The sequence below is a fragment of the Adiantum capillus-veneris genome, chromosome 27 (genome assembly GCF_014529385.1).
Source record: "Adiantum capillus-veneris isolate H3 chromosome 27, ASM1452938v2, whole genome shotgun sequence".
NCBI classification, from domain to species: Eukaryota; Viridiplantae; Streptophyta; class Polypodiopsida; order Polypodiales; family Pteridaceae; genus Adiantum; species Adiantum capillus-veneris.
The window spans coordinates 47,139,610-47,165,785 of record NC_140957.1 but is presented as its reverse complement, the minus strand read 5'-3'; the positions used below and the strand labels follow the sequence as shown (position 1 = coordinate 47,165,785).

Here is a 26,176-nt window from a genome sequence, read left to right as displayed (position 1 = left end):
TTAACCTATTGCAATGAACAACTCCAACCTTTTGTAGATTAGAGGAGTGCATCTCTTCTTATGTAGAGAAGAAAAAAATCTAGACTCTAATCACTAACTATCTATCACTGCACTCTCTTTATAGAGAGATAGAGAGGCGTAGGATGAGGTCAATAGAGTAGAGAGAGAGCAATATGAGATTCATATACTCCTATTGCTCTCTCTCTACTCTTATTACCCTCTATCTATCTAATGTATAGATAGAGAGGGTGTAGAGAGGGAGGTAGATACCTAATCATCCCTCTCTCTACTTACACCTAATTATCTCTTTCTCTCTCTCTCTCTCTCTCTCTCTCTCTCTCTATAGAAAGGTAGAGAGGGGTAAGTTGAGTGCAATATGATAGATAGATAGAGAGAGAGAGAGAGAGAGAGAGAGAGAGAGAGTAGAGCTAGAGAGATAGGGTAGAGAGAGCAATAGGAGATTTATCTACTATTACTCTCTCTACTCTCTATCCTCTCTCTCTATCTTCTATCTTTACATTTTATTTAATTTTAAACCCTAAACATAACCCTAAATCTAAACCCTGATCCTAATCCTATATTTAAATCCTAATCCTAAAGTTAAGCTATAATATAAAAATTAAATCTTAAACCTAAACCCTAAACCAACCCTAAATCTAAACCCTAATCTTAAACTTAGATTAAAACCCTAATCTTAAAGCTAAGCTTAAATATAAAAACTAAATCTTGAACTTAAATCCTAAATCTAAACCTTAATTCTAACCTTAGAATTTAAACCCTAATCCTAAAGCTAAACCTAACTCTAAACCTAGATCTCTCATCCTCACTCTCTCTATCTCTCTATCTATGTCTCTCTTTCTCTCTCACAATGTGTGTGTGTGTGTAGATTGCTTCTTTATGCATGTGTGTGGGTACATTCTCTCTCTCTCTCTCTCTCTCTCTCTCTCTCTCTCTCTCTCTCTCTCATGAGAGTGGGAGTGGGAGGGAGAAAGAAAAGAAGGGAAGGGAAGGGAACATGAGAGAGGGAGGGAGCATACCTAGCTCTCCCTCTTCTGCTCGTGCGTGCGTGCGTGTGTGTGTGTGTATGAGAGGAAGGTGAGGACATACTTGTTTTCGTCGTCATTTACCCGAAAGAGCCAAAACTCAGCACATATACAGAGCCGCCGTCACTATAGATAGTGTTGACTATAGTGTCGTCGCGAGTTTTGAGAGTAGCACCTCTTGTAGTGAATGTTACATATTCTTAAGTTTCTCCTCCTTCAATTTGTACATGTGTGCATTTTTGCAGCCCTAATATCGATAATTTAAAGTGATAATCACCAGATTTCAATAATATCTTGCATTACATCATAAATTGGTAGTGATTAATTCACACACATAGGAACATTGAAAACAAACTCAGAATGTACAATCGAGTTACTAATACATGAATCAGGCAGGTTACAACCCTTAATCTTTGAGAGTTAGAGTATACTCAATCGAGAGTTAGACATCAGTTACAAATATTTTGATTGCATGCCTTGTAAGATTTGCACTCTAGTCCTTAGACATGAAGTGAAAGTTTTACTGTGTTTTAATAACTCTATCCACTACGAAGAATAGATAAGTCTATAGTTTACTAGCATGCTATGTTGACAAACCATATTGTGAAAGGCCAAAACTATTGCATACCCTATGCACAAGCTTGACAAACTAGGTGAAACAAAAGAGGAGTACTTTTTGCTAGTTAACCCTCTTGAGGCAAGGGCAATTCACTTGAGTGTTCAAGAGCAAGATGCTTTCATAAGGACCGAGCCAATTTTCTTGATGTTTTATAAGAGACCAGGCTTAGATTTTTGATGGTTGCTAGTTTAAATAGTTCATATTGTTTCAACAAGGTGAGAATTCTTGCTAGCCTTCCTATACATGCAATTTCATTTACCAAACATGAACTTGTTATGATGGCAAATACTAGAAGGAAGAGAGGATCTCAAAATAAACTTTTATGAATTATGTGAATATATATCAAAAGACAAGAAAAAACTATTGGCTATAATGACAAGTTCTACAATAAGAAAACATCTTAAATAGACTTGCATGATTTATGTGAATAATTTGTCTTAAATACAATTAAATACAATCTCATAATCTTTGTGATTAATCTTAAAGTTGTGTTTGAAATAACGGGTCATTAAAATCGATTTTTAAACGTGCAACGTTCAGAAAAGATTTCAGACCACACACGAAAATCTTCACGCTTAACTTCAAATCGTTAGTTCAATGCCAATATGATCACTACTTACCAGAAGTGATAGAAATGAACCCCAAGTGTGCACATTTGACCACCCTCTTGTGTGACTAAGCTTTTCGAAGAGGCCATGACCATCTGGAACTTCTGGCTATGTGCATTGTACACGTTGTACACTGCTGAGGGTTGAAGAGGAGACCAAGAGAGGAACCAAAATTTTGACTATCAATCAATCAATTAATTGAATCAACCATTTAAGAAAAGAGAAAAAGCGGTATCAGCAGACGTACTACGTAGCCATTTTTAATTTAAGTCAGCGGTGCCATGCACAATTTGAAATTACTACATACACTACTTTGCTGCTTGTGCAAGGTTAGCCGGCTTTAAATTTCCCATTGTTTGCAGCTGTGGTCACCACCTTTGCTGCTACTCAGTCCCCTGCATCCTCCTGGTTCGGGTTCCAAAGTGCTCGACTTCCATTGCGTGCAGATGGGTAAGTAGAAAGCGCGAGAGAAATCCACTCTCTCTCTCTCTCTCTCTCTCTCTCTCTCTCTCTCTCTGTTTTCCCTCCCTAATTGCTGAGAAGCGAGAGAAATCGACTCTCTCGCATGCATTTCATACCTTAACTTGGTTTTACTGTGTTTGCTCAGAGCACATTGCATGGGCCTTAATCTTGAAGCTGTTGATGTTGCAGCAGCAGGGGAACATGCACACCCACAAAAGCCCCCATTCCTTTCATTCGACAGCAGAATTCTGTCTCAGCCTGACAATGCCTTTTCAAACCGCTACAGCAATATGTCGCTCGGTGATGACGACGACGATGAAGAAGCGCTCAAGTGGGCGGCCTTGGAGAAGCTGCCCACTTTCGACAGACTGCGGTTTGGGATCCTTCACCACGTAAGCAACACTGGCTCCATGAGACATCAAGAAATTGAAATTAGCAAGCTTGGATTAGCTGAGAAGCGCCAACTGATGGAGAAAGTGCTGCATGCAATTGAAGAAGATAATGAGCGTTTTCTTTTGAAACTAAGAGAAAGACTTGACAGGTGAGAGCTGAGGTATTCACAACGCTGCAAATGTTGATGTTGACACTCTCACGTCAAATAGTTGTGTGCGCACAATTTTTATTTTTTTGATCATTTGACAAATATGCCCCTTTTTTTTCCTGAGAGGCAGGGTTGGAATTGAGCTCCCAAAAATTGAAGTTCGGTTTGAGCATCTTGCTGTTGAAGCAGATGTTCATGTTGGAAGCAGAGCACTGCCAACACTTCATAACTTCATGATCAATTTAGTAGAGGTAAGACCATCACTCAAATCACCTTTTGTATACATGCATGCAAAATGTCTTCTGGATTCTTCGTTTGCCTGCACTCATGTGCAAATCCTGCATAAGCAAACCATAACAAGCTCTAGTACTGTCTAGCCTGCACTACATTGAGGGCCACCTTGCACATTTTAAATAAATTGTGCAGAAAAGGGCATGTACATTTTGCCAATGTGCAGCCAATTAACAGGTGCAAATTCTGACACTTGTTTGCAAACTTCAGACATGTTCGTTGACCTAAGTATGGGTACTTGTAACTGCAGGGATTCTCTAGCTTTCTAGTACCGCCAAAGAAGCATGTTCTTAAGATACTGAAAGGCTTGAATGGGGTCGTCAAGCCCTCGAGGTTAGCTCTTAGTACCATATATGTCTCATGAAATGTTTCATGTTCTTAAGGCAGGGACTGCTCACATTATATTGCACGTTGCAGAATGACCTTGCTTCTGGGGCCTCCGAGTTCAGGAAAGACAACATTATTGCTTGCCCTTGCCGGAAAGCTGCCTCCTGATTTAAGGGTACGTATTTGCATTCTTTTGCTGCTCTGATCATCATCATCATCATGCAAAAGACCTGCGCTCTGCTCTCCTTGCCTATGGAGTCTGCTTTCCCAATTTTGAAGTCATATAAACAGTCGCGACATAGTTCTTTTGGGGGACACATACAAGAGCTAAACTAAGGCACTGTGTGAGTGTGCTGGGCCTGTCCATTAGACTCTGATAGATGCATGACGAAGGGCATATCAATGGAACTTACATGGGACTGGAATACTTGGGCACTCTTTAATATTTCTGTGTTTCAGATGTTGGGTAGTGTGACATACAATGGGCATGAAATGACGGAGTTTGTCCCTCAAAGGACCTCTGCCTACATTAGCCAACATGACATACAATTTGCAGAGATGACCGTTCGCGAGACACTGGATTTCTCTGGTTGTTGCCAAGGGGTGGGAACAAGATTTGGTGAGTATTCATCGATGCTTTTGTTGATATGTTGCTGTGTGTTCAGAATATGGGATTTAGAGGAGAACATGTTTCACCATTCATTTTTCTTGCCAATCTCATCAGACATGCTAATGGAGCTCTCTAGAAGAGAAAAGGCTGCTGGTATAAAGCCAAACCCAGACGTCGATATCTTCATGAAGGTAATAAGAACTTGTCCACCTTTGCAAGAGCTAAGCTGCTAGCTACGTTGACTGACTTTGTCTTTTCTGCAGGCTGTTGCAATGGCAGGACAGGAAACAAGCATTGTCACTGATTACGTTTTGAGGGTAAGATCTTCTCATCAATACAGACAGATGCAACCAGTGTTTTCAATGTTATAAATCTTAAAATCTTTCTTTGTGCTGTTGAGACAGGTTCTTGGACTTGAGATTTGTGCTGATACCTTGGTTGGAGATCAGATGAGGAGGGGAATATCAGGAGGGCAACGAAAGCGTGTCACCACTGGTAAATGCGAAGACTGCTGCTAAGTAGTGATTTGTGAAAAACATCATTTCATTATAGGAGCATGCATATACATACGTGCATGTGTGTGTGTGCGCGTGCGCTTGCTGTGACAAAAGAAGTGACAGGATCAACAGCTCCTCGTCAAGGTTGATCCAGAGATCTTGGGTTCAAAATTTTCCATGCTGAGGGTTGTATTCTCTGCAAAAGGATTGCATCATCAATGGGGCTTCATAAAAGAAAATAAGAAATACTAACCCTCGAGATTGGAGCTTTTCCTGATCTCTCTTTCATGTGGTCAGGTGAAATGCTTGTAGGACCAGCACAAGCCTTTTTCATGGATGAGATTTCTACAGGGCTGGACAGCTCTACAACTTTCCAGATTGTGAAATGCTTGCAGAACATTGTACACGTGATGGATGTGACTATGGTTGTTGCACTTCTGCAGCCTGCACCTGAGACTTTTGAGCTTTTTGATGATGTGATACTTTTGTCCGAGGGTGAAACTGTTTATCAGGGACCTCGTGAGTGTATCCTCGATTTTTTCCAATCAATGGGATTTCAGTGTCCAGAGAGGAAAAACGTTGCTGATTTTTTGCAGGAGGTATGAAATGGTGGCTATTATAATGACACATCTACATGAGTATATGCATGACGCAAAAAGCTATCGTTGCATCAGCGCACGCAAAAAACATGGCTTGACTCACTTCTGCACGTTCATAGACAATGAGTGCACAGCTCTCTATAATGCATACATTGAAAAGGTTGCTTAAGTTTTTCTGTTTTCAATCGGAAGGGCGAACGGGTGTATCATGCTCAAAATCAAATGCATGCCCTTCAGGAAGGTCGGAGGCCATGTCAAACCTATAGAGTTTGGCTGGTTGTTCTTGAATCGCCACATTTATACCCATACAATCATGCATAGATATGTACGAACACATACAATTTTTCACTCTTCGTGCATGGATCTTTATATATGGAGAGAGTGTTTTTTTAACAGACCAAGTTGCTCTTGTGACACAGGTTACATCAAGAAAAGATCAAGCACAATACTGGGCAGATCCAGACAAGTCTTACAGATTCATCTCAGTAAGAGAATTTTCAGAATCTTTCAAGTCATTTCATGTGGGCCAGGCACTCCAATCGAAGCTTGCCCGCCCTTTTGACAAATCAAAAAGTCATCCAGCAGCCCTATCCAACCAAATCTATGGGATTTCAAAAGTTGACCTGTTCAAAGCTTGCTTTTGGCGGGAGTGGCTGCTTACTCGTCGCAACTCTTTCCTATACATCTTTGAGGCTTGCCAGGTGTTTGACCTTAAGATTCTCTCATTTGCAAGTTTCTTTTGTATATGTATGAATTTTGAGACAAGGATCTAATAGTCCCATTTACAAAAACAGATAACCACTGCAACCGTAGCTACCATGACTGTCTTTCTTCGCACAGAACTCCATCAAGACAGCATTGCTGATGCAAATTTATATATGGGTGCTCTTTTCTATGGATTAATTATGATCATGTTTAATGGATTCAATGAGATGGCTGTGGTTGTCAGTCGACTTCCCGTATTTTATAAGCATAGAGATTTGCTCTTTTATCCCGCATGGAGTTATGCCATACCATCAATGATCATAAGGATACCCTTATCTTTGCTGGAGTGTCTTATCTGGGTGTGCCTGACATACTATGTGATTGGATTTGCGCCGGGGCCAGCCAGGTTTGTGCCAAATCAAAAGTTCCATGGTTTGGTTTCTGATGTTAGCTATCCGACCTCTAATTAGGAGCTCTTGAAGTGCAGATTCTTTTCTCAACTCTTTCTATATTTCTGCCTTTCTCAAATGGCGTTGGGTCTCTTCCGTCTCATCGGAGCACTCGGAAGGTCTATGATAATTGCAAGTTCATATGGCATCTCTTTCTTGATGATTATTTTTGTCTTGGGGGGATTTGTCATATCTAAAGGTAGGTCCTCTCTCTTTTGGTCACATTTTTCATTTCTGATTAATATGATGAATGAGGTGTTGAATGCCTAGTGGTTTTCAACAGATCAAATTCACAAATGGTGGATATGGTTCTACTGGATCTCTCCGACAATGTATGCACAGAATGGCTTAGTAATCAATGAATTTCTGGCGGACCGTTGGGCAAAGGTTCTCTTTTCTTTGCATGTAGTTGACACTATTAAAGTAGTGGGGGTTGCAGCTCAAAAAAATTTAGTGTGAAAAAGGAGGGGTGTTTTGATTCATGAGTTTTTTTTAATTTTAAATTTTTACTTACAAAAGGGGTTTTTATTATTGGAAATTAGGAAAAACATGTAAGATCAACAGGAAAAAGGGGTCATTTTATCGCCTAACAATATATAAGTACATGGTAAAATACCATTTGAATGTACGTGATATAGATGGTTTCCTTTAGGTCAACCCACCAAAGTTCTGCAAGTGACCCAAATTCATAACGACCTGACATGTCACAGCACAATTGAGCATGTTCAAAACCTCTTGGTTAACCAATGATGTTTTTCTGAAACAGCCTTACAATGGCAGTGTTGACGCACAAACCATCGGAACAGCTATATTGAAAGCACGCGGATTCTTCACAGAGGATTATTGGTATTGGATATCTATTGGAGCATTAATAGGATTTGCCATATTGTACAACATCCTATTCACATTGGCACTGACCTATCTCAATCGTATGAGTTTTAATTTTTTCATTGGTGTTGAGATCATGCACAAGAGCTGTCTCTCAACTTCTATTTTTCTTGGCAGCACTTGGTAGACCTCAGGCCATCATATCTGAAGAAGATATAAGAGCAGACCGCTCAAATGCAAGCAGCAGGGGATTGCAATTATCTAGATTGGCAGCAATTGAACCAGAAACAGATTATCAAGGTAGGAAGTAAATGAACTAGAGAAGCATGACAATGAACTCAAACAAAGTGCAATGCACCAAAACTTTCTTCAAAATTCTGAAACGAAGTTTGAATCTGCAGGCGCACAAACTAAAACTAGCAGGCGATTGAAGGTTGATCATATTACAAGCGAGGTTCAGAAGAAAGGAATGGTCCTTCCATTTCAACCACTCTCCATTGCATTCAATGCAATCAACTACTATGTTGACATGCCTTTGGTAAGAAATCTTCCCCGTGGCATTCATAAAATTTACTCTGGGGCTGACACGCTTTAGAGCATTTCAAAACATGTTTCCTGCTTGGAATATAGTCATTTACGCTCTTGTTTTTGCTATTTTAGCTAGGGTTTCAGTTAGGACAATGCTTTCCTTTTTTGTAACATTTTATGATGAGAAGTATGGTCATCAACGGCACCTTGATGGGTCCTTATATAGAGTTGTTTGGCGTTAAAACTTGTACTAATAGTTCTGTGAATGTGTCTGTAGGAAATCAAAGCTCAAGGAGTCCTTGAAGATAAGCTGCAGCTCCTACAAGATGTAAGTGGGGCTTTTAGGCCAGGGGTCCTTACTGCTCTTGTTGGTGTTAGTGGTGCTGGAAAAAGTACTCTGATGGATGTTTTAGCTGGAAGAAAAACGGGGGGTTACATAAAGGGCGATATTTGGATCTCTGGGTATCCCAAGAAGCAAGAAACTTTTGCAAGAATCTCAGGTTATTGTGAACAAAACGATATCCACTCCCCAAATGTGACAGTACTAGAGTCTCTCGTGTACTCAGCATGGCTTCGTTTACCTGCGGACATTGACAAAAGTAAAAGAATGGTATGTACTTAGTTGTCTCTTATGTTCTGTTGTCTGAGGCACAAAGATGATATCTTTTACTTTTAACTGCACTTTGTAGATGTTTGTGGAAGAGGTAATGGAGCTTGTCGAGCTCAACCCTCTTCGAAATGCTCTAGTGGGTCTTCCTGGTGTGAATGGGCTTTCCACAGAGCAAAGAAAAAGACTCACAATCGCAGTTGAGCTTGTCGCGAACCCTTCCATAATTTTTATGGATGAGCCCACATCTGGCTTGGATGCCCGAGCTGCAGCTATAGTAATGAGAACAGTACGCAATACTGTAGATACAGGGCGGACAGTGGTCTGCACGATACATCAACCGAGCATTGACATTTTTGAGTCTTTTGACAAGGTTTGCGAGATTGCCCCCTCTTTCAATTAGTTTTCAGCATGTTCTGTTTACCTTCAATCCACTATCTTTCATGACATGAATGTATGCCAACTTGAAGGCTCATGGCCTCATCTCTACTCCATAGCTATCTCCCCTGACGATAGACTCCTTCTGCATCTCCGGGGGCCTTCAAGTACTACTAATACATTTGGAAAAATTAAGTCATTTTATCAGTAGCAAAGTTCGACCCACAGTTGTTTAGCGCCAATAAACAACCTTTCAAATCTTATTGCAGCTGCTTTTGCTAAAAAGAGGTGGGCAAGTCATCTATGCAGGACCTCTTGGTCATCAGTCTTGTCATCTTATAGATTACTTCCAGGTAAAAACTTTGAAGGTGCAATAAATTAAGCTTGCTTTTCCACCATTGATGCTTGAAGAAATCTAATTTGCTTCCAACAGGCAATACCAGGAGTTCACCAAATCAAGGAGGGTTACAACCCTGCTGCTTGGATGCTTGACATCAGCTCACCCTCGGTAGAGAGTCAGCTCGGCGTCGACTTTGCAGAAATCTACAGAAATTCTACTCTTTATCAGTAAGTTGAATAAAGACAGCTTCAAAACAATCCATAATCATGGCCCTGGCCCTTACTCATTTCTTTTCTTTGGGGCGCAGACAAAATCAGGCACTAATTAAAGAGCTAAGCATCCCTCTTCCTGGTTCTGAGGACCTCTCCTTTGCCACAACCTACTCCCAACCTTTCCTTCAGCAGTGCATGGCTTGTCTTTGGAAACAACACTGGTCTTATTGGCGCAATCCATACTACAACGCCGTCCGAATGCTGTTCACAAGTGCCATAGCATTGTTGTGTGGGACAATTTTTTGGAACCTTGGTGGCAAGACGTAAGGGCTTCTCTACAAAGTTTGCTCAAATGATTTGATCCTTGCAACTTTAATCAGGACTGTCCAAAGTTTGCAAGTACTTGAACCATTCACCATGGCTTCTCATGTGATTCGCACATGAATCCATCTACTATACACGATCTCCACATTTTGAAACATTTGCAAACATTCGCATATGAATCCATCTACTATACATGATCTCCACATTTTGAAACATTTGCAGACACAGTGTTCATCATAAGCTGCATAACAAACAATCAATCTAGCTCATCATAATTTTGCTGCCTTCTGAAGTTGCTAAATATGTACTTCGTTTGTTGCAGGGACACCGTCCAGGACTTGAGCAACGTTTTTGGTGCTATATATGTAGCATCGCTATTTCTAGGATTCAGCAATGCAAGCACAGTGGAACCTGTAGTCGACATTGAACGAACCGTTTTTTATCGTGAAAGAGGGGCAGGAATGTACTCTGCACTACCATATGCATTTGCTCAGGTACTTATTGAACGAGGCACATTCCTTTAACCAAAGAGGACATTAGAAATAGCATTGATAAACTAACATGGGTTGCAAATCTGCTGTGGTGACAGGCTATAATTGAGATTCCATACGTTCTCCTTCAAAGCGTTCTGTTTACGCTGATTACATATCCAATGATCAGCTTTGACTGGACTGCAGCCAAATTCTTTTACTACCTGTTCTTCTTATCCTTCACCCTCCTATATTTCACTTACTATGGCATGATGTGTGTGGCCATCACACCAAATGTCCATTTTGCTGCCATAATCACTACCTTCCTTTTCACCTTCTGGAACTTGTTTTGCGGCTTCATAATCCCACGGAAGGTAAGCAGAGAAAAGGCTAAAGCTCTCTGAACTAAATAGCTTTGCAGTTGCTTGCTTGAAAGAGATTTTCGAGATGTTCATTAGAAACTTGGATTTTTCTTCTTACCTTTACTTGGCTTATCTGATATACCAGAATATTCCGGTGTGGTGGAGATGGTATTCTTGGGCAAACCCAGTACAATGGACGCTTTACGGAATGATTGCATCTCAGCTAGGTGATATCGAGACGCGCATAAGGGATCCTGACAACACCGGTGATCCACAATCTGTTAGGCAGTACATCGAGGACACCCTTGGGTACAAGCACGACTTCTTGGGAGTGGTTGCCGGAATGCACTTGGTCTGGGTCTTCGTGTTTTTGTTCATGTTTGCATATGGCATCAAGAAACTCAACTTCCAAAAGCGATGACAATGCTGGACAAGACTTCCCTCAGCTTATGCAACCCAAGTATGGATGGCATCCTCAATTGTTGAGGATGGCATATTTTATGGAATCTAGCATATTCCACTAATTGAGGGGGTGTTTCTCAAGTGGACTACGATGTCGACAAGCATCCTTGCCAACAGTTTCTCCAAATGTAACTGAGAGCAGCTTGCCAAAATGACCCAACCTACAAAACATGAACCTTTACAGGTTTGCAGCGCAAGCTCCCCACCAACGGTGAAGAAAAATTCCAGACCTGTTCATTGTCCACTCCATGCCCCTTTTGCAAAAGCTAGTTAGGCTTTACTGATTACTGAAGCCAATCTTGTAGGGAGACAATTTTGACACATCAATTCTATTCTGCAACAACATCCAAAAATTTAACCATGATAGCAAATTACTTTTTTTGAATGTGCATTTTTCAGCAACTTGTGATGTCGACATTTTTGCTTAAATGGTATGAATTGAAAATGTATTAAGCAAGAAAGCAACTTATCTACCTACAAAAGAATCTCAAGTATCGGTCAGCAAGATGAGAGCAAACACATATGGGCACCCGCCCGCAAACATGTGGGCAATAATATGAGAACAAACACATATGGGCACCCATGCGCAATTGCATGTGCATGCGAGCACCTCGTTTATATTTGACACGGGGTCCAACTCGTGGGATCGACGGCAGGGCGCGTTCACGGTAGGGGCGCGCGATTTGGGCCGCTGGATCTCCGCAGTAGGGTGGGACAGGATTTATGTATGTCTGGAGTCGAAGTATCTGCAGTGATGCTGATGGGTGGGATGGATAGAGCGATAGTGTGTGGCGGGGGAAGTCCTGGGTTCAAGACTCGGCGGTCGGAAGGAAATCTTAAAATTTTGTTTTCTTGGAGATTTAATCGATGGTGGATCTCTCCCCTGCCGTCGATCCCTCGAGTTGGCCCCGTGTGCTTTATGGACGAGGATGCGAGCATGCAGACATAGAGGCTTTCAACCAATTGCTAAATCATATTTGTGAGTGTGTTAGTACAAAGATAAGGCTTGCCTTAGAATGATGGGCGTTATAGACAAGCTATGGGGAAAAACCTCCTAGTGCAAGACAAAAGTGCCCCGGTGTTCCTAAGTGAGTTCACACACGTCAATACCATAATATCGTCACACCTCCCCCCTAGGAGTGATGTGGTGAACATGAATTGTCACTCATGCATAGGGAAGTGCCACAACCTTAGTGATTATTCCACAAAGGGAACCAAAGCTTTGACCTTCTTACAAGGTAGGACCTTCGTGAAAAGATCAGTTGGGTTGCCTTGCACTTAAGTAGGGTTCTCTTGAGTAGGCACAAAAGCTAAGTTTTCATATCTTTTTATGGAGTCTCTCCCTCACATAATGATAATACACCTCAATGTGCTTTATATGAGCATGGAGCAATAGGTTCCTTGCAATTGCCAAAACACTTTGATTGTTGCCCAACACAGAAGCTATCCATAAGGCATATGACTCAAGAAGATTTAGAAATTTTCTCATGTAGGAAAAGGGAGCCTTTTTCAATATTTTTCGTGCAATACATAACATCATGAGCTTTTGCTCGGGAGACACCGCATACCTAGCTAGGTACGATAGGGGGTAGGGGACCACCTGCCCCCCCATCAGGTCGGCGGTCCCCTGCCCCCAATCGTACCTAGCTAGGTATGCCGTGCCTCCCTCACAGAAGCTCATGATGTCGAGGTAAGTCATAATGTGGGAATTATTGTGAGAATCTGTCCAAAACTTCTTGTGCATGAGCCAAAGGCACTCAAAAGTAACTGCTATGAAAGCTATCTTATACTCACTAGTATGTAGGGAAGTGTAGGTGCCACCTCTCTCTCTCTCTCTCTCTCTCTGCACACTCACGTGATGTAGGAGAGAGACGTGTGAGGGGAGGTGCTACTGGATTCCCGCTCTCCTTTATATTTAGTATAGAAGCTCACAAGGAGAAGTGGCCATTGTAAGTTGTGTCTTGCTCAGCCAAGCTATGCATGAGCTGTTGAGCATGAAAGAAACGAGTAGTTGGCACTCGTGTATCACTAGCCCAACCCAACTCTAAAAGAGAAAAATCTGGTGGCAACGATCTCCCCTTTCAAGATAAAACAAAATAAGATGTACAGTGTCACTAAATTAGAGAAAGATCTGCCTAATTGTCTTGCAATTCATAGACCATGGCTATGTATAAGGCACCAGTCACATTGGGACGGGCGATAGAAGGCCACGCTGATACGGCGAGAGCCTATTCTCCACAAAAAAAAGTGAAACATGGCCTCGGAAATTTGTCAGAGGGCCGGGCAAGCGAGGTCGGCCAAGTTTTTCTGCTTGCGGCCAATTGCAAAAAGGTCACGCGCGAATGAAGTTAATAGGATTTGACCTCTGACCAGTAGCGGGAGATTCGTTCGCCGTACCAGTGAGCTATACTGGATTCACTTGTAAAGTGGGCCTTCTTTTTAAAGAAGATGTAGTGTGACTTGAGCTGGCTAAACGTCTTTCAAAAAGGGGAATGGTCGCCTGCCCCAGTGTGACAGGGGCCTAAATATGCTCATGGACGAAACTGGAACGTAAACATCTAGCCACATATTGTATTTGTAAAATAGCTTGCTTTTAAGAGTAGAAAATTGGCTTAAACACAACTACTCATGCTTCAACATTGTATTGCTAAAATTCAAGGTGCATCCCCACAAATTGAAGCTACACTCCTTGCTAATCTTAGACACACATTATCCCAAGTTAAATTGCTTCAATCAATGGATGAGTTCTTCCTCAAAAGTTCAACAATCATTATGTTAAACTTTGACACTCCAATGTTGTGCAACAATACAATGTCTTGTTTTTCCATCAGGTTGTCATAAATATTTACTGAATCTAGAAACAAGATTTATAAGCAATGCTCATTATCTAGGCAAGCTATGAGGTGAATATTGTAACGAAATTTTATTTGGAAAAACGTCTGCGTAAAATTAAGATTTTTGTGATAAGCTTTAGGGTGATATTTCTATTAAAAAATAGTGTAGTTTTGTCAAAATTGTCATTAACTGCTTATAACTACTTAGCAAGTATAGATTTTGCATGGATTTGTTAATTTTTGTGAATGGAAATATACTTATTTTAATAAGAACTTAAATCGTGCAATTTAGATCTTGTGTCAAATATGTGCTACAAGCAAAAAACCCAATTATTGAAAATGCTAACAAAAAGCCATTTTTTGGCCTTTCAAAGCATCTTTTTTCAACACGACGAGGTTCATATGCAAAATCGAAGGACTATGTTATATCTATAGGTCAAAACCCATCAGCCAAGTATTTTTTAAGGTTTCAATTTCTCTGACATCTTGCATATCAAGCTCATTTGAGATATTTTGCATTGCAAAATTGATTGCAAAATCAACATCTTTATAAAAACCCATGAAAGTGCGAGTAATTTTCTCCAAATGCATCCTAATGAAGTTTCTGTACAACACATACAAGTAGGATGATTAAGAAAGTTTAATGATAGGCTAGCTAATCTCTCATGATCGAAAAATGAGAATTTCAAAATGCATAGGATTTGATGTAATTTACCAAATGTACTTTAGTTGAACATCAAATATCAATACCTTGAGTAATGAATTCATCGATACGTACATATCATACGAGAATGTAAATTTTCACGAAAGACACGTTTTACATTGCCAAGAATTGAATTCACAAAAGTTACGTATCGATCCTACACAACTTCCCCTATTTAATTATAGTCATTTTTTTTCTTTTTCATGAAATTACTTGCAAAAAAGTGAAGCACAAATGAATTGTTACATGTATCTTGTTCATTTTTTTTCTATAGTTGAGTGACATATTTTAGAAAATATATGCTGTTGTTTGGCGCAGGTGACTTTCATGAATGTGATTCCATAAGAATTTACGTTGAAAAGTAAAGAATTACAATTTTTATAGATACTTAAAGCTAGCATATTTTAAGCCTAGTAAAGGATTTTTTGATATCTTTTCTAAAAATTTTCTTACAATTTTTAGAAAGCAAGAAAAAAGGACACTAAAGTGTTCCTTTTAGTACTAAACTAGTGTCGAGGGAAGGAGTGATCTAAACTTAACTGTGGTAGTGAATTGAGTGTTTTGAAATCATATCCTTGTTTGGAATCACTTCATCAATGTTAAGCAATTGCTCTTGAATGTCCTTGATCTTTCTAAGATGCTCACTGAAATCACCACCTTGTTCTATTTGAATCTTGACAAGTTGTTTCTTCAAATACTCTATCTCAACATCATTCCTTGTTGCAAACATAGCTTGCAAAATCTCCCAAGAATGTTGAGAATTCTTGCAAGATATGATATGTGGTGCGATTAAGTATTGCGTGATCAAAAAAATAATTGCAAAGGTTTGTGCATCTTTAGTATCCCATATCTTTTGCGCTAGCATAAATGTTGCGGGTCATGCACCAACAACTACACCACAGCCTTCACCATGAACAAGCATAGCAAGGGCAACATTGGTATTTATTGTATACTTGATGGAAAGTTAGCTCTATGCAAAGGACTTCTTCTAAAAGATTTCTAAATGATGTTGTTGTTTGAGTGTTTGATTTTGCTAAAAGTTGTTCCTTTGAGGAGCGGAATGAAATACAATCTATTTATTGACTATTTTTGTGCATAGTGCCTATTGTTGCCCATCAATAAGGGAGGTCCAAAAGAAAACTCCTTTTTTGCATCTCGGATGATAAGGCTCACAACACCTCCTTTGTGCAAGATTGTCTACTCTTGAATGGTGCACAAGTGAGTGACAATTGTTTAACCAAAAAAATTCTCAAGTTTTAGTGTAATTCCTAGTAAATCCTTAAAATTTTGACCCAAAAATTGGAAGAGCACCCTTATTTTCTTTGCCTAGGGAAAATTTTTATGGCAAGTCTTTGAGCACATGTGATTCAAAAGTGAGAGAATTTCCATATGACTAATAGACCACCAAAAAAAATCAAAATGGCATTGTATTTGTAGTTTTTTGTACTTCTCACACTTTTGGTTGCCTCCCATCTCCAATGAAACCCTCATAAAAGGTGTAGCAATAAGGCTCAATTCAAAGTAGAAGATGCGATAGGGTGTGTATGGGTGTATGTGCAAGCCCAACCTTAGCTTTATTTGACACAAGGTGGGAGGCGTGAGATCATCGCCGATAAAGGTTAAATTTGGGGGTGTATATTCTGCATACAAAGAGTCCATATCCCTTACATCCAAGGCCCTTGACACGTGAAAGCCTACCTTGGTAAACAGTGAACAACTCAAGTTTCCATGGTTGATGCCCTTTTCAAGATCTAGGGTTTCTATCATAGCATTCCCCCAGTGCTCCAATCTCTACATTCATCATCATCTTTACGAACATCATGGGTTTCTATGATCTCAATCCCTCTTGCCCAGTCTTTGCATTTGTCATGCCCTTCTCAAGAGATAATGTTTCTATCATCACGATCGCTTCTTTCCTCGATGCCAGTATGGGTTTCTATCATTTTAATCCCTTTTGGTTTGGTTGCTGCTAGCATATTCATTGCATTTATCCTTGTGCATGCACCTTGTGACCACCATCCCTGTGGCTACAACCCTCTCTATATGTATCCTCTCTCTCATGGCCTTTTCATCTTTCAATTATGTCTATTATTTCTATAGCACCAACCCTCCATCTTGTTCGTCATGTCTACTGTAAACTCCATCACCACATCAAACATGTCTACTAGTGTGAACTCCATCACCTCATCAAACATGTCTACTACAATCTCCATCATGATCTCTTCTTTGACTTCTATCAGCATGTCAACTATCACATTAACAAGAAGATTTAGAAATTTTCTCATGTAGGAAAACAGTCTTTCTTAGTGTTTTTCATACAATGCATAACATCATGAGCTTCTGCTCGAGAGGCACCGCATACCTAGCTAGGTACGATTGGGGGCAGGGGACCAGCGCCCCCCCACTGGGCTGGCGGTCCCCTACCCCCAATCGTACCTACCTAGGTATGCGGCGCCTCCCTCACAGAAGCTCATGATGTTGAGGTAAGTCACAATGTGGGAAATATTGTGATAATTTGTCCAAAACTTCTTGTGATATTCACTCCTACTACCATCACCACTGCTTCTAACGCTCTTGCTCTTAGGGAAGGTTGAATCAGTCCACTGGTTATCCTTATAAAGACTTCAAATTATGTATAGTACGGTAGGACTTGAAGCTTGTAGAGAGGCATCTGCCTTTGCAGCCACAATCCAACGGGAATAGCTACCAGGCATCTACCTTTGTAGACCAACATGACTGCCTTGTGCATCATAAAGACTCAATGGACAAGGGACATTAAGAACCTATAACGCACGAAAGCCTTTGCTTCGCGAAACACTGAAAGCTTCAAAAATTCAACCAGACAGCTTTGATGCACTGACATCTTTTATATATAATGTTGTCCACCTCTATGTGATAGAACACCACCTAACTACTACTTTTTCACCTCTTTATGTCCATTATAGAGCACCTAACTACTACTTTTAATGTGAGACTCTCATTAAAAGCCTCACATCAATAGCCAAGGCATAACTCAAATAGACACCCCACCAACTCACACCCACACATGCACCTTAAATTTCATAACAACCTAGCGGGCACGTCATGAGGCCATTCAAGGAGTCAAAGTCCGAGGTTCCATGGCAAGGTGGTAGGGACACATCACACTCTCCCCCCTCTATGTCCAAATCAAATGTTGGCTGTGACCACCACTTTTTCTTGGTCTTGGGTAAAATATTTGGCCTCATTTCACTAGGGAAGGCACTATAAACTAAGAATATTATTAGGTTTGCAACATTGGGACCCAACCCCTTCATTCTCTCATACTTTCTTTTGATCCTACCAAAAAGAGAAGGTTTATCACCTTTTGGATCAGTTAAATGTATTTGCATAGCAGTTATAAGTGCATCATCTATGTAGTTACTCTTTGGTTGCTAAATCTACAAAAAACGTCCTTCAGAATCTAGAGATAGTGAAAATGTTATATTAAAAAATGTAACAAGAAAACTTCTCAACATCAAGTGTAGCTGAGGTAATTATAAGACACAAGTATTTTTGTTTCCTTACTAGGTCCTTCAATAACCCCAAAGACGACATCAATGTGTGTGTTTTTCTTAATGTACTTAATACACGGAGAACTAGCCATCCATAAGCACTCCTCTTAGAAGCATTCCATCTTTCATGTATGTGATTGTTATCTCGGGCATTGTGCAATCCTCAAACCTAATTACCTATGGGGTTTGTTGTTCCTAGTTTCAGAATGACTATTGAACATGATATGAACTACAACTCAACACTAAAGAATAGGCCTTATGAGCTACTAAAACTGGATGAGACCAGACAGAGAGCAATGTTGGAATAGAAAGTAGTACAACGAAAGGAAATACTAGCATAAATAGTAGAAGTTGAAGGTCAAGGAGTTCAGTAAAGGCGACTTAGTCTTACAGTATTAGTCAAAATTAGGCCCGAAGAAACCCAATCTGAAGATAGCATGGTCAAAACCATATGATGTGGACTGGGTCTTCTCAAATGGCACACTCAAATTGAGAAGATTTTTTATACCAAGAAGCGGTAAGGATAGTTGAAGAAAGGAATTCATATGATGATCTAAGTGTTACTAGATTCAGGCTTAGATAAAAAAGCATCAGAAGCCATTTGATGTTTATAATGGTACTGGCGGTGCATTAAAGAGCATATCTTTTTGGATATCCCACCCGTAATCATCATAAGGGCACACCAATGCATGAACGCCATGTCAATAACGACTATTATACTCCTAAGGCAAAAAGAGTGGAGCATTCATGGCTCGAAATAGAACAACTATGAGGAGGGTACCAAGAGAGGCCAAAGAGGGGGGGGGGGGGGGGGGGCTACTATGTAAGTATGTAAGGTGACATGTGAGTGTGCAAGAGAGAGATTTATGGTAAATGTAATTAAGCATATAAAATACGGGTAACCTTCAATACTTGCATGCATACATTGTACATGTAAGGGAGGGGGTAGGAGTGTTATGCTGGTGGTTGGTTGGGGAGGGGGGGGGGGGGGGGGTCGGGTGTCGAGTATGTGTTTCAAAAAGAGATATCTCTTGAAACTAGATATGCCAAGAAGACCTCAACAACGTGCAATAAAAATTACCTCAAAATTTTCTCTAGCTAGACACTTGTAAAATTTGATCCATCACATAGTGTGATCTCAGGAGTACGTGTTGTCGTGTTGTGGCACGTACATAGTGGGAACAAATGCTACAAGATTTATTTTGTGACTTTTGAGACACATAGGTATATTCTTAATGGCTTCAAAAAAATTAAAATGTAGTCCTAATTCAAAGATTCCCTCAACAACAACAAAAACCATGCGCTAGTTTATAGCACGTAACAACGGACAATGAAGAAGCATGTAGATTTGCAATAGTATTAGTTGGGAAGGACGGATACAACATTGAGAGAGAGAGAGAGAGAGAGGACATTTTATAGAGAAGAAAAAGCTAAAGAAAAAATAAAAGAGAAGAGAAACACCTCTTTATGTGGACACACAAGGTCGTTTGACTTTCCACCTTTATATGTCTTTTGACTTTTCATCTTCATCTTTCTTTCCATTTCCTAAACTCACCCTTCACTTATGAATTTTTATTTGTCGAGATTAGGGAGACCTAAGTATATTTTCCATAATGTGTATATATTGTATATATATATATATATATATATATATATATATATATGTATATATATATCTAAGCATAATAATAAGCTTTCTATCTTATCCAATTATTTATCTCAAGGGTGACATATTCTTACTTTACCATTACTAAAGTATTATAAGAAAAAAAGTTGGAGAGGGAGAATGGGGAACACACCCGACACACAAATAACTGTTTCTATATAGCTTAGGGTATTCACAACACCCCTATCCTCTCGAAAACACCTTCAAAATAAGCAACTCACACTAGCAGGGCCTCGCCTAAACTTCGCCCAACGCACACACGCTTTGCACAGTTTTTAGACAGCGATCACACCAATCTTGCCCGCTTCCAGCCCTTCCACATCTCGACACCTCTCTCTCTTTCTCTCTCTCACAGACAGGGGCCCCGGGGGGACGCACACGCTCACACACACCGGCACCACACACCTTGGAGATGAGCGAACAAGAAGGGGGGGAAGGGGAGAAAGAGGGCACCAAAAATCGACAATGACGATTTTCTCCTTCAAACAAAAAAACCATGGGCAAAATCCGTACAGTCTGCTCTGTGCCACACCATGGCCATCACTATTCCACACAGAGGGACATACACATTCCTTGTCACTCGAATTTGTTGGCACACACCTCGACAAAAGCTCCACTGTTAGCTTCACTTCGACAGAAGCAGCTTCTCTTGGCAGCCCTCACTCGCTTCCTCTACAAGTCGCTCGACCTTCCGAGCCGCTTCACAGCAATGCTGCTCCCTTGGGTCTCGACTTCGATCACGCTGATCTCGTAAAGTCTTTCCTTCTTCCCCAAGCCCCAAGGAAAACCCAATAAAAAAAATCTGCCCGAAACCGCTGCCCTCTCTTTCTTTTTCTTCCTGTCCCTCTTTGTTTTTTTAAGGCAAAGAAAAAAAACTTCTTTTTTTGGCAATGACGGCGCCAGGCGCCACTGCCTTTGAGCTTTCTTTTTTTTTTTTAAAGTCTTTACTCACCCCTTCTTTCTTCTTTCTTTTTCCTTTTAGCCTTGAGGTTACCTTTTCAATATTGACCTTACAGCCAAGGACCTCAATTTCCAAACCTCCCTTTCGCATGCTAACAATGAGCGAAACCACACACATTTTGGCCCTACCATACTGAATTTTTTTCTCGTCAAAGCCCTATCCTAAGAACCTTGCCACCTTTCGGTCGTCTTAGATCTTCGAACAGAGATTCATAACACTGGAAAAAACCCGATCTACCTTTATCTGGATCATCCATGAGCTTGGCACTTGGACGTATCCCAGCGCCCGTAACTTCGATCAACGAGCTGTAAATTCCGGTTGACTTTCTATATTGCATGCCACTTTTTAGAACTCTAGCGAGCTCAAAAAACTCTTGTCGGCGTGCCTACCGATGAGCACATACTCGACCCCTTATAAATATTCAACATGCCATAACTTGCTTGTCTAAGCTCCAACTGGCAATCCGAAAAGACCGGAATGCTCCACAGCTTGAGCTTTATACGCGTATCCAATAATCCCAGTTTTGGTCACATGTCTGTACTTGCCCTGTCCGTCGGGACCTGTGAAGCCTTCTAACTTCGGGCTGGCATATCTTTCACACCGAAGCCCCGTTTGACGAGCCGTCTGGACGGCTCATAGAGCATCTCAAAGACTACATTCTAGAACACTCACTCATCATTTTGATCACCTTTACCTGCTATTCCATCTGAACCATTCTAGGGCCTTTTTGACAAAAAAAACCGCATTAGACATACACTTCTGTCACGACATGCTCTCCTAAGGCCTTCGTTCTTGCTTTAGCCCTTTGCCATGCGCGTGCTAGCACCCATAGCTTGCCATAGAGCGTGTTCCTGCACAAACCAACTTTGGCTGCACCATCATTGCCCACCCCCCTGTTGAACATTCATGTTCAACCAAAAGTAGCCTTATTGAACTTGAAACTTGTAACACTATGCAAACACCCAAGCATGCTGGAAAACACACCACCATATGTACAATAAGTATAATATGTACAAAACTGTATGTCTGTTACTCTTGAGCCTTTTCAGGTGGGTTGCCCAACCCCCTGGTCACAATCTGACTTACATCGGGCACCACTCCCCTATCAAAGTACAGCTTGAGCCGTATGCCATTTACCCTGTGCCTAAGAAGCTTACCATTGGATCTCACCAGCTGATAGGTCCCATTTAAAAAGGACTTTTGTACTTTGTACGGACCCGTCCATCTCTTTTTGAACTTCTTTTGGAAGGTGAAGTTCAAGTAGCTCTCATACTTCATTACTAGGTCCCCGTCTTCTATCTTTTGTTATTGGCAGACTCTCATTGACTTTGGCCATTCGCCTTTCCCACTGCTTCATGTAGTAGTCTGCTGTTGCCTATCTATCCATCTGCAATGCCTCAAGGCCGACAATTCTATCTTGTAAGACAGCTTGTGGAGTGGCATTGATGCGCCACATACCTTTCAAAGCACCCAGCTGTGCATGCACTAGCAGCATTGCCTCCTTGCCATAAACCAACTCAAATGTAGTAAAGTTGGTCGCCACTTTGTAGGACGTCCTGTAGGCCCATAGACACTTCTCTAGATTGATCTCCCATTTTGTCTCCTGCTTATACACATACTTCGTGAGCATTTTGATGATTTGTCCATTGGCACTCTCCACTAGACCATTGCATTGGGGATGATAAGGCAAGGAGAATCGATGCTAAATCTTTAGTTTTTCCACCAATGCTTGCATAAGCTTGCTTCTAAACCCTTGCCCACTATCAGAAATGAGTACCCACGGCACTCCAAAATGGCAACAAATGTTATCGAAAACAAAGTGGGCCACAACCTGTGCATTTACCTCCTTCACAGCTTTGGCCTCGACCCACTTGGTGAGGTAGTTGATGGCAAGCACAACATATTTCTTGCCACTTGTAGACTTAGGGAGTGGAACGATGGCATCCAAACCCCACTTCTCAAAAGCATTCTGAGCAATAATGGCTCCCTGTGACTCAACTACCAAACGCCTCTCTCCTATAGTTTGGCATTCATGGCAGGTCTTGCACCAATAGCGCACATCCTTCACTATTGAAGGCCACCAAAAGCCTGCTCTCAACACTCGAAACAGTACTTGACCTTTCCCCTGGTGTCCGCTCTCCTCATGGAATTGCTCCAACACCAAGTTAATCTCTTCTTTGTAGAGTACTCTCCTCAACACCCCGTCTCTGCCGTAGGTCATTAGGTCTTCACCTATTAGTGTAAATTTGCGAGCTTTCTGAACTACCCTCTTTCTCTGTAGTTTAGACAAACCTTGAGGACATTGCCCGGTACTCATAAAATCTTCCACCTCTTTTTAATGACTCCCTACCTGTGTATGTGGCCGGGGCCACATATATACCTGTGACATGTACCTGCACCTTACTGCTTGCTAGCTGGTCTACCTCTTGGTTGTGCTCTCTCTTCACATGCTTGAAATGGATTTCTCTAAAGAACTTCAACAACTTTTTGATGGCAAAGAACCAATGCTTTAAGGAATCTCGCTTTACCTGCCACTGGCCTAACAATTGCTTGATAACCAATAACGCATCACCTTTGACCACCAACATGGAAATGCCAAACTCGACGCATTTTTTCAAACCTAGATGGAGGGCGAGATATTCTGCTTCATTGTTGGTATGAACATCCTCCAAATCATAGGCTTTTGAGAAGATTACCTTGCCGTGTGGATCATGTATCACCACACCTCCACCAAATTTCTTTATTACCCTTATATATGCACCAGCAAACCACATGGTAAAATCTCCCATCAGGTCAGGCTCCTCTCTAACTTCATCTCGTACCACTCTTGGATAAATTGGCAAATCCACGGCTTTGCTGACCAAAATGTCCGCCAAATGGGATCGACTTGTATGGTCAATTTTAAACTCGAACTCAAATTCCTGCAACTCTATCACCCACTTCATGATCTGCTTCCCCGGCTTCAAGTGTAGCACTATTTCAGGCAATAGATTGTTAGCCGTCAACATATAAAACTTACGCACAATGAGGTGCACTTTGAACTTTCTACAAGAAAAAACCAATGCCATGACCCATTGATTCTGTTCAGTGTAAGCCACCTCTCCAGGATTTATCACCCTGATTTGAAAGTATATACGCTTATAGCTCCTTCCTACTGAGGCGGTCCGGGGCGGGCAACAAGAAGAGTGGCCTCTAAGCACCCTTCTAGGCTCCCGTGCTGCTCAATTGGGGTTGGAAAAACCAACAAACACACACAAAAACCCGCAACCTAACCCTACACAAATTTGGGGCACCACCTAGTTTTGGATGCGAACTAGGACGCGTACACACACACACACACACACACACACACACAGAGAGAGAGAGAGAGAGAGAGAGAGAGAGAGAGAGAGAGAGAGAGAGAGAGAGAGAGAGAGAGAGAGAGAGAGAGAGAGAGAGAGAGAGCTCGGGCTGCTTTGAAATGTATCGGTAGTGATCAAACAAACACAATTATATATGTAAGAAAGAGAGAGAAGGCGGGGGGGGGGGGTTGCTCGTTGCATTAATACCTTCCTACAAATTTGTCATGACCAATCAAAGTGCGATTAGTATTTGTTCAACATAGCTTGAGTAAATTACAACACAACACATCACAAGAAAAGCCACCCCAATCACTGTCTTAAATCCAGGGGAGTCCTCTCCACCCTGTTGCCCTCTTACAGTATGTAGTATTTGTGGCTAAATTGATGACAACACCTAAGGACAAGCTATCAACAACTTAAATAAAACACCTACACATCATTGTTGTCCATGACTTCACGTTGGAAGAGAGACATTATCCATGCTTAGTGCAAATCCACCCTCCTTGATTCAGCAAATGTTGGGCTTACACTAGTAGGAGAAATGATAGATTTCCTACTCTCAATTGAATGATCACTCTCTCTTACAATGGCATAGAGCTCCTTTGCTAATCACTCCTAATACAACATATGCATATACATAAGCCAATGAGCTTCCACTCAAGAGCTCCTTCTCAAGAGGTTGAGCTTGGCTTCTCAAGCTATAGCATAGTGCTCTTGCTTATGGCTCTCCCCCTTTTGTGCTAGCTACACCGTCCTTTTATAGCAATTTTGAGGGCTAGGGTTACTCCTCTAACCATGGTTGGGTTAGATTTCAGCACTTATCTAATTTCATTTTCTTGGAATTATCAAGAAGTTGGTGTGGATAGATGAAGAAGAGAGAGAGGAGAGAAGTGGACGTGACAGGACTTTCATAGTAGGTTAGTGTTAGTAAATTAGTAGAGTTAGTATTTTTATTGATTTACAAATGGAATTGGATATTTACAATGGGAGTATCGAAGTAGGATACAAATAAGGAAGAACAAACTCTTAATAGGTAAGAAAATATGGATTTCTTACAATGTTGATGCTCCAAGTGTCTTGAGTAGGGTCAATTTTGACGCTTGTTGACGGTCCACTAGCTTTGACGGTACGTTTTTTCTCCACTCTTGACCTTCCTTGGGAGCCAAGGTAAGTGAACATGAGTAATCAATCACCATGGTGTTGTCTTTCAATAGAAGAGGCTGAATTTTGTGATTTTTTGATAGATATGGGTAATATGGATGAGAAAAAATGAAACTAGGTGGTCAATTTTGGAATGGAAGTGTGTGTAGGAGACATGAGTTCACCATGATTTCTCTTATTCTTCAAAGTTGAGAAGAAGGTAAGTAGGATGCAGAGGGGAGTGGTGAGAGAGGTGGGGATGATAAGTGGAGAAGTGTGTGTGAAAGAGGAAAATGATAAAGTGGAAGAGGGAGTGTGGCTGCATAGCATGGGCAAACTGGGGTCCACCAATAAAATCATAGCTCACAGCTCGTAGCTCAAAAAAATATGAAAAAATTTGAGGCAAAAGTTCAACCCACGAGCTACAACTTTTGTATGTATCACCGTTTCAAATTCGGAGAGCAAGTGACCTTTAAAAATTCAGCAAAACTTACTTTCTTTTTTCACTGCACAAAGTCCTTGTGGGGTCCTTCTTTGAATGATTCTTTTGAATGCTTCCAAGAGTGAGCCATCCATAGTGCATGCATGCATGCCACATATCCTTGACCTTATTTGGTAGGTCTATAATTGAAGATATTATTGAGATCATGATATAGTGAATAGTACAACTAAGAAAATCAAATATTGAGGGGTTTAAAAAAATATGTACATGTCAAATATAAATAATTTATGTGCA

General features: G+C 40.9%; 1 protein-coding gene across 2 annotated transcripts; it reads left to right on the top strand.

The window, feature by feature from the left end:
- The first annotated feature begins 2,601 nt into the window (after nt 1-2,601).
- On the top strand, nt 2,602-11,638 carry LOC147421902 (pleiotropic drug resistance protein 1-like). 2 transcript variants are annotated; one of them, XM_086503143.1, is made up of 25 exons: nt 2,602-2,720; nt 2,922-3,273; nt 3,404-3,524; nt 3,815-3,897; nt 3,982-4,066; nt 4,351-4,510; nt 4,616-4,692; nt 4,765-4,818; nt 4,906-4,996; nt 5,296-5,597; nt 6,017-6,298; nt 6,392-6,708; nt 6,790-6,950; nt 7,035-7,138; nt 7,518-7,680; nt 7,757-7,879; nt 7,981-8,117; nt 8,385-8,717; nt 8,797-9,087; nt 9,362-9,445; nt 9,526-9,659; nt 9,740-9,967; nt 10,291-10,462; nt 10,558-10,812; nt 10,946-11,638. In XM_086503143.1, the coding sequence occupies exons 1-25, from the start codon at nt 2,717-2,719 to the stop codon at nt 11,219-11,221; spliced, it is 4,389 nt and encodes a 1,462-aa protein (XP_086359269.1). In that variant the 5' UTR covers nt 2,602-2,716; the 3' UTR covers nt 11,222-11,638. The 2 variants fall into 2 exon arrangements, with proteins under 2 accessions (XP_086359269.1, XP_086359270.1); XM_086503144.1 differs by having other exon boundaries at nt 2,604-2,720; nt 2,925-3,273.
- The last annotated feature ends 14,538 nt before the right edge of the window (nt 11,639-26,176 follow it).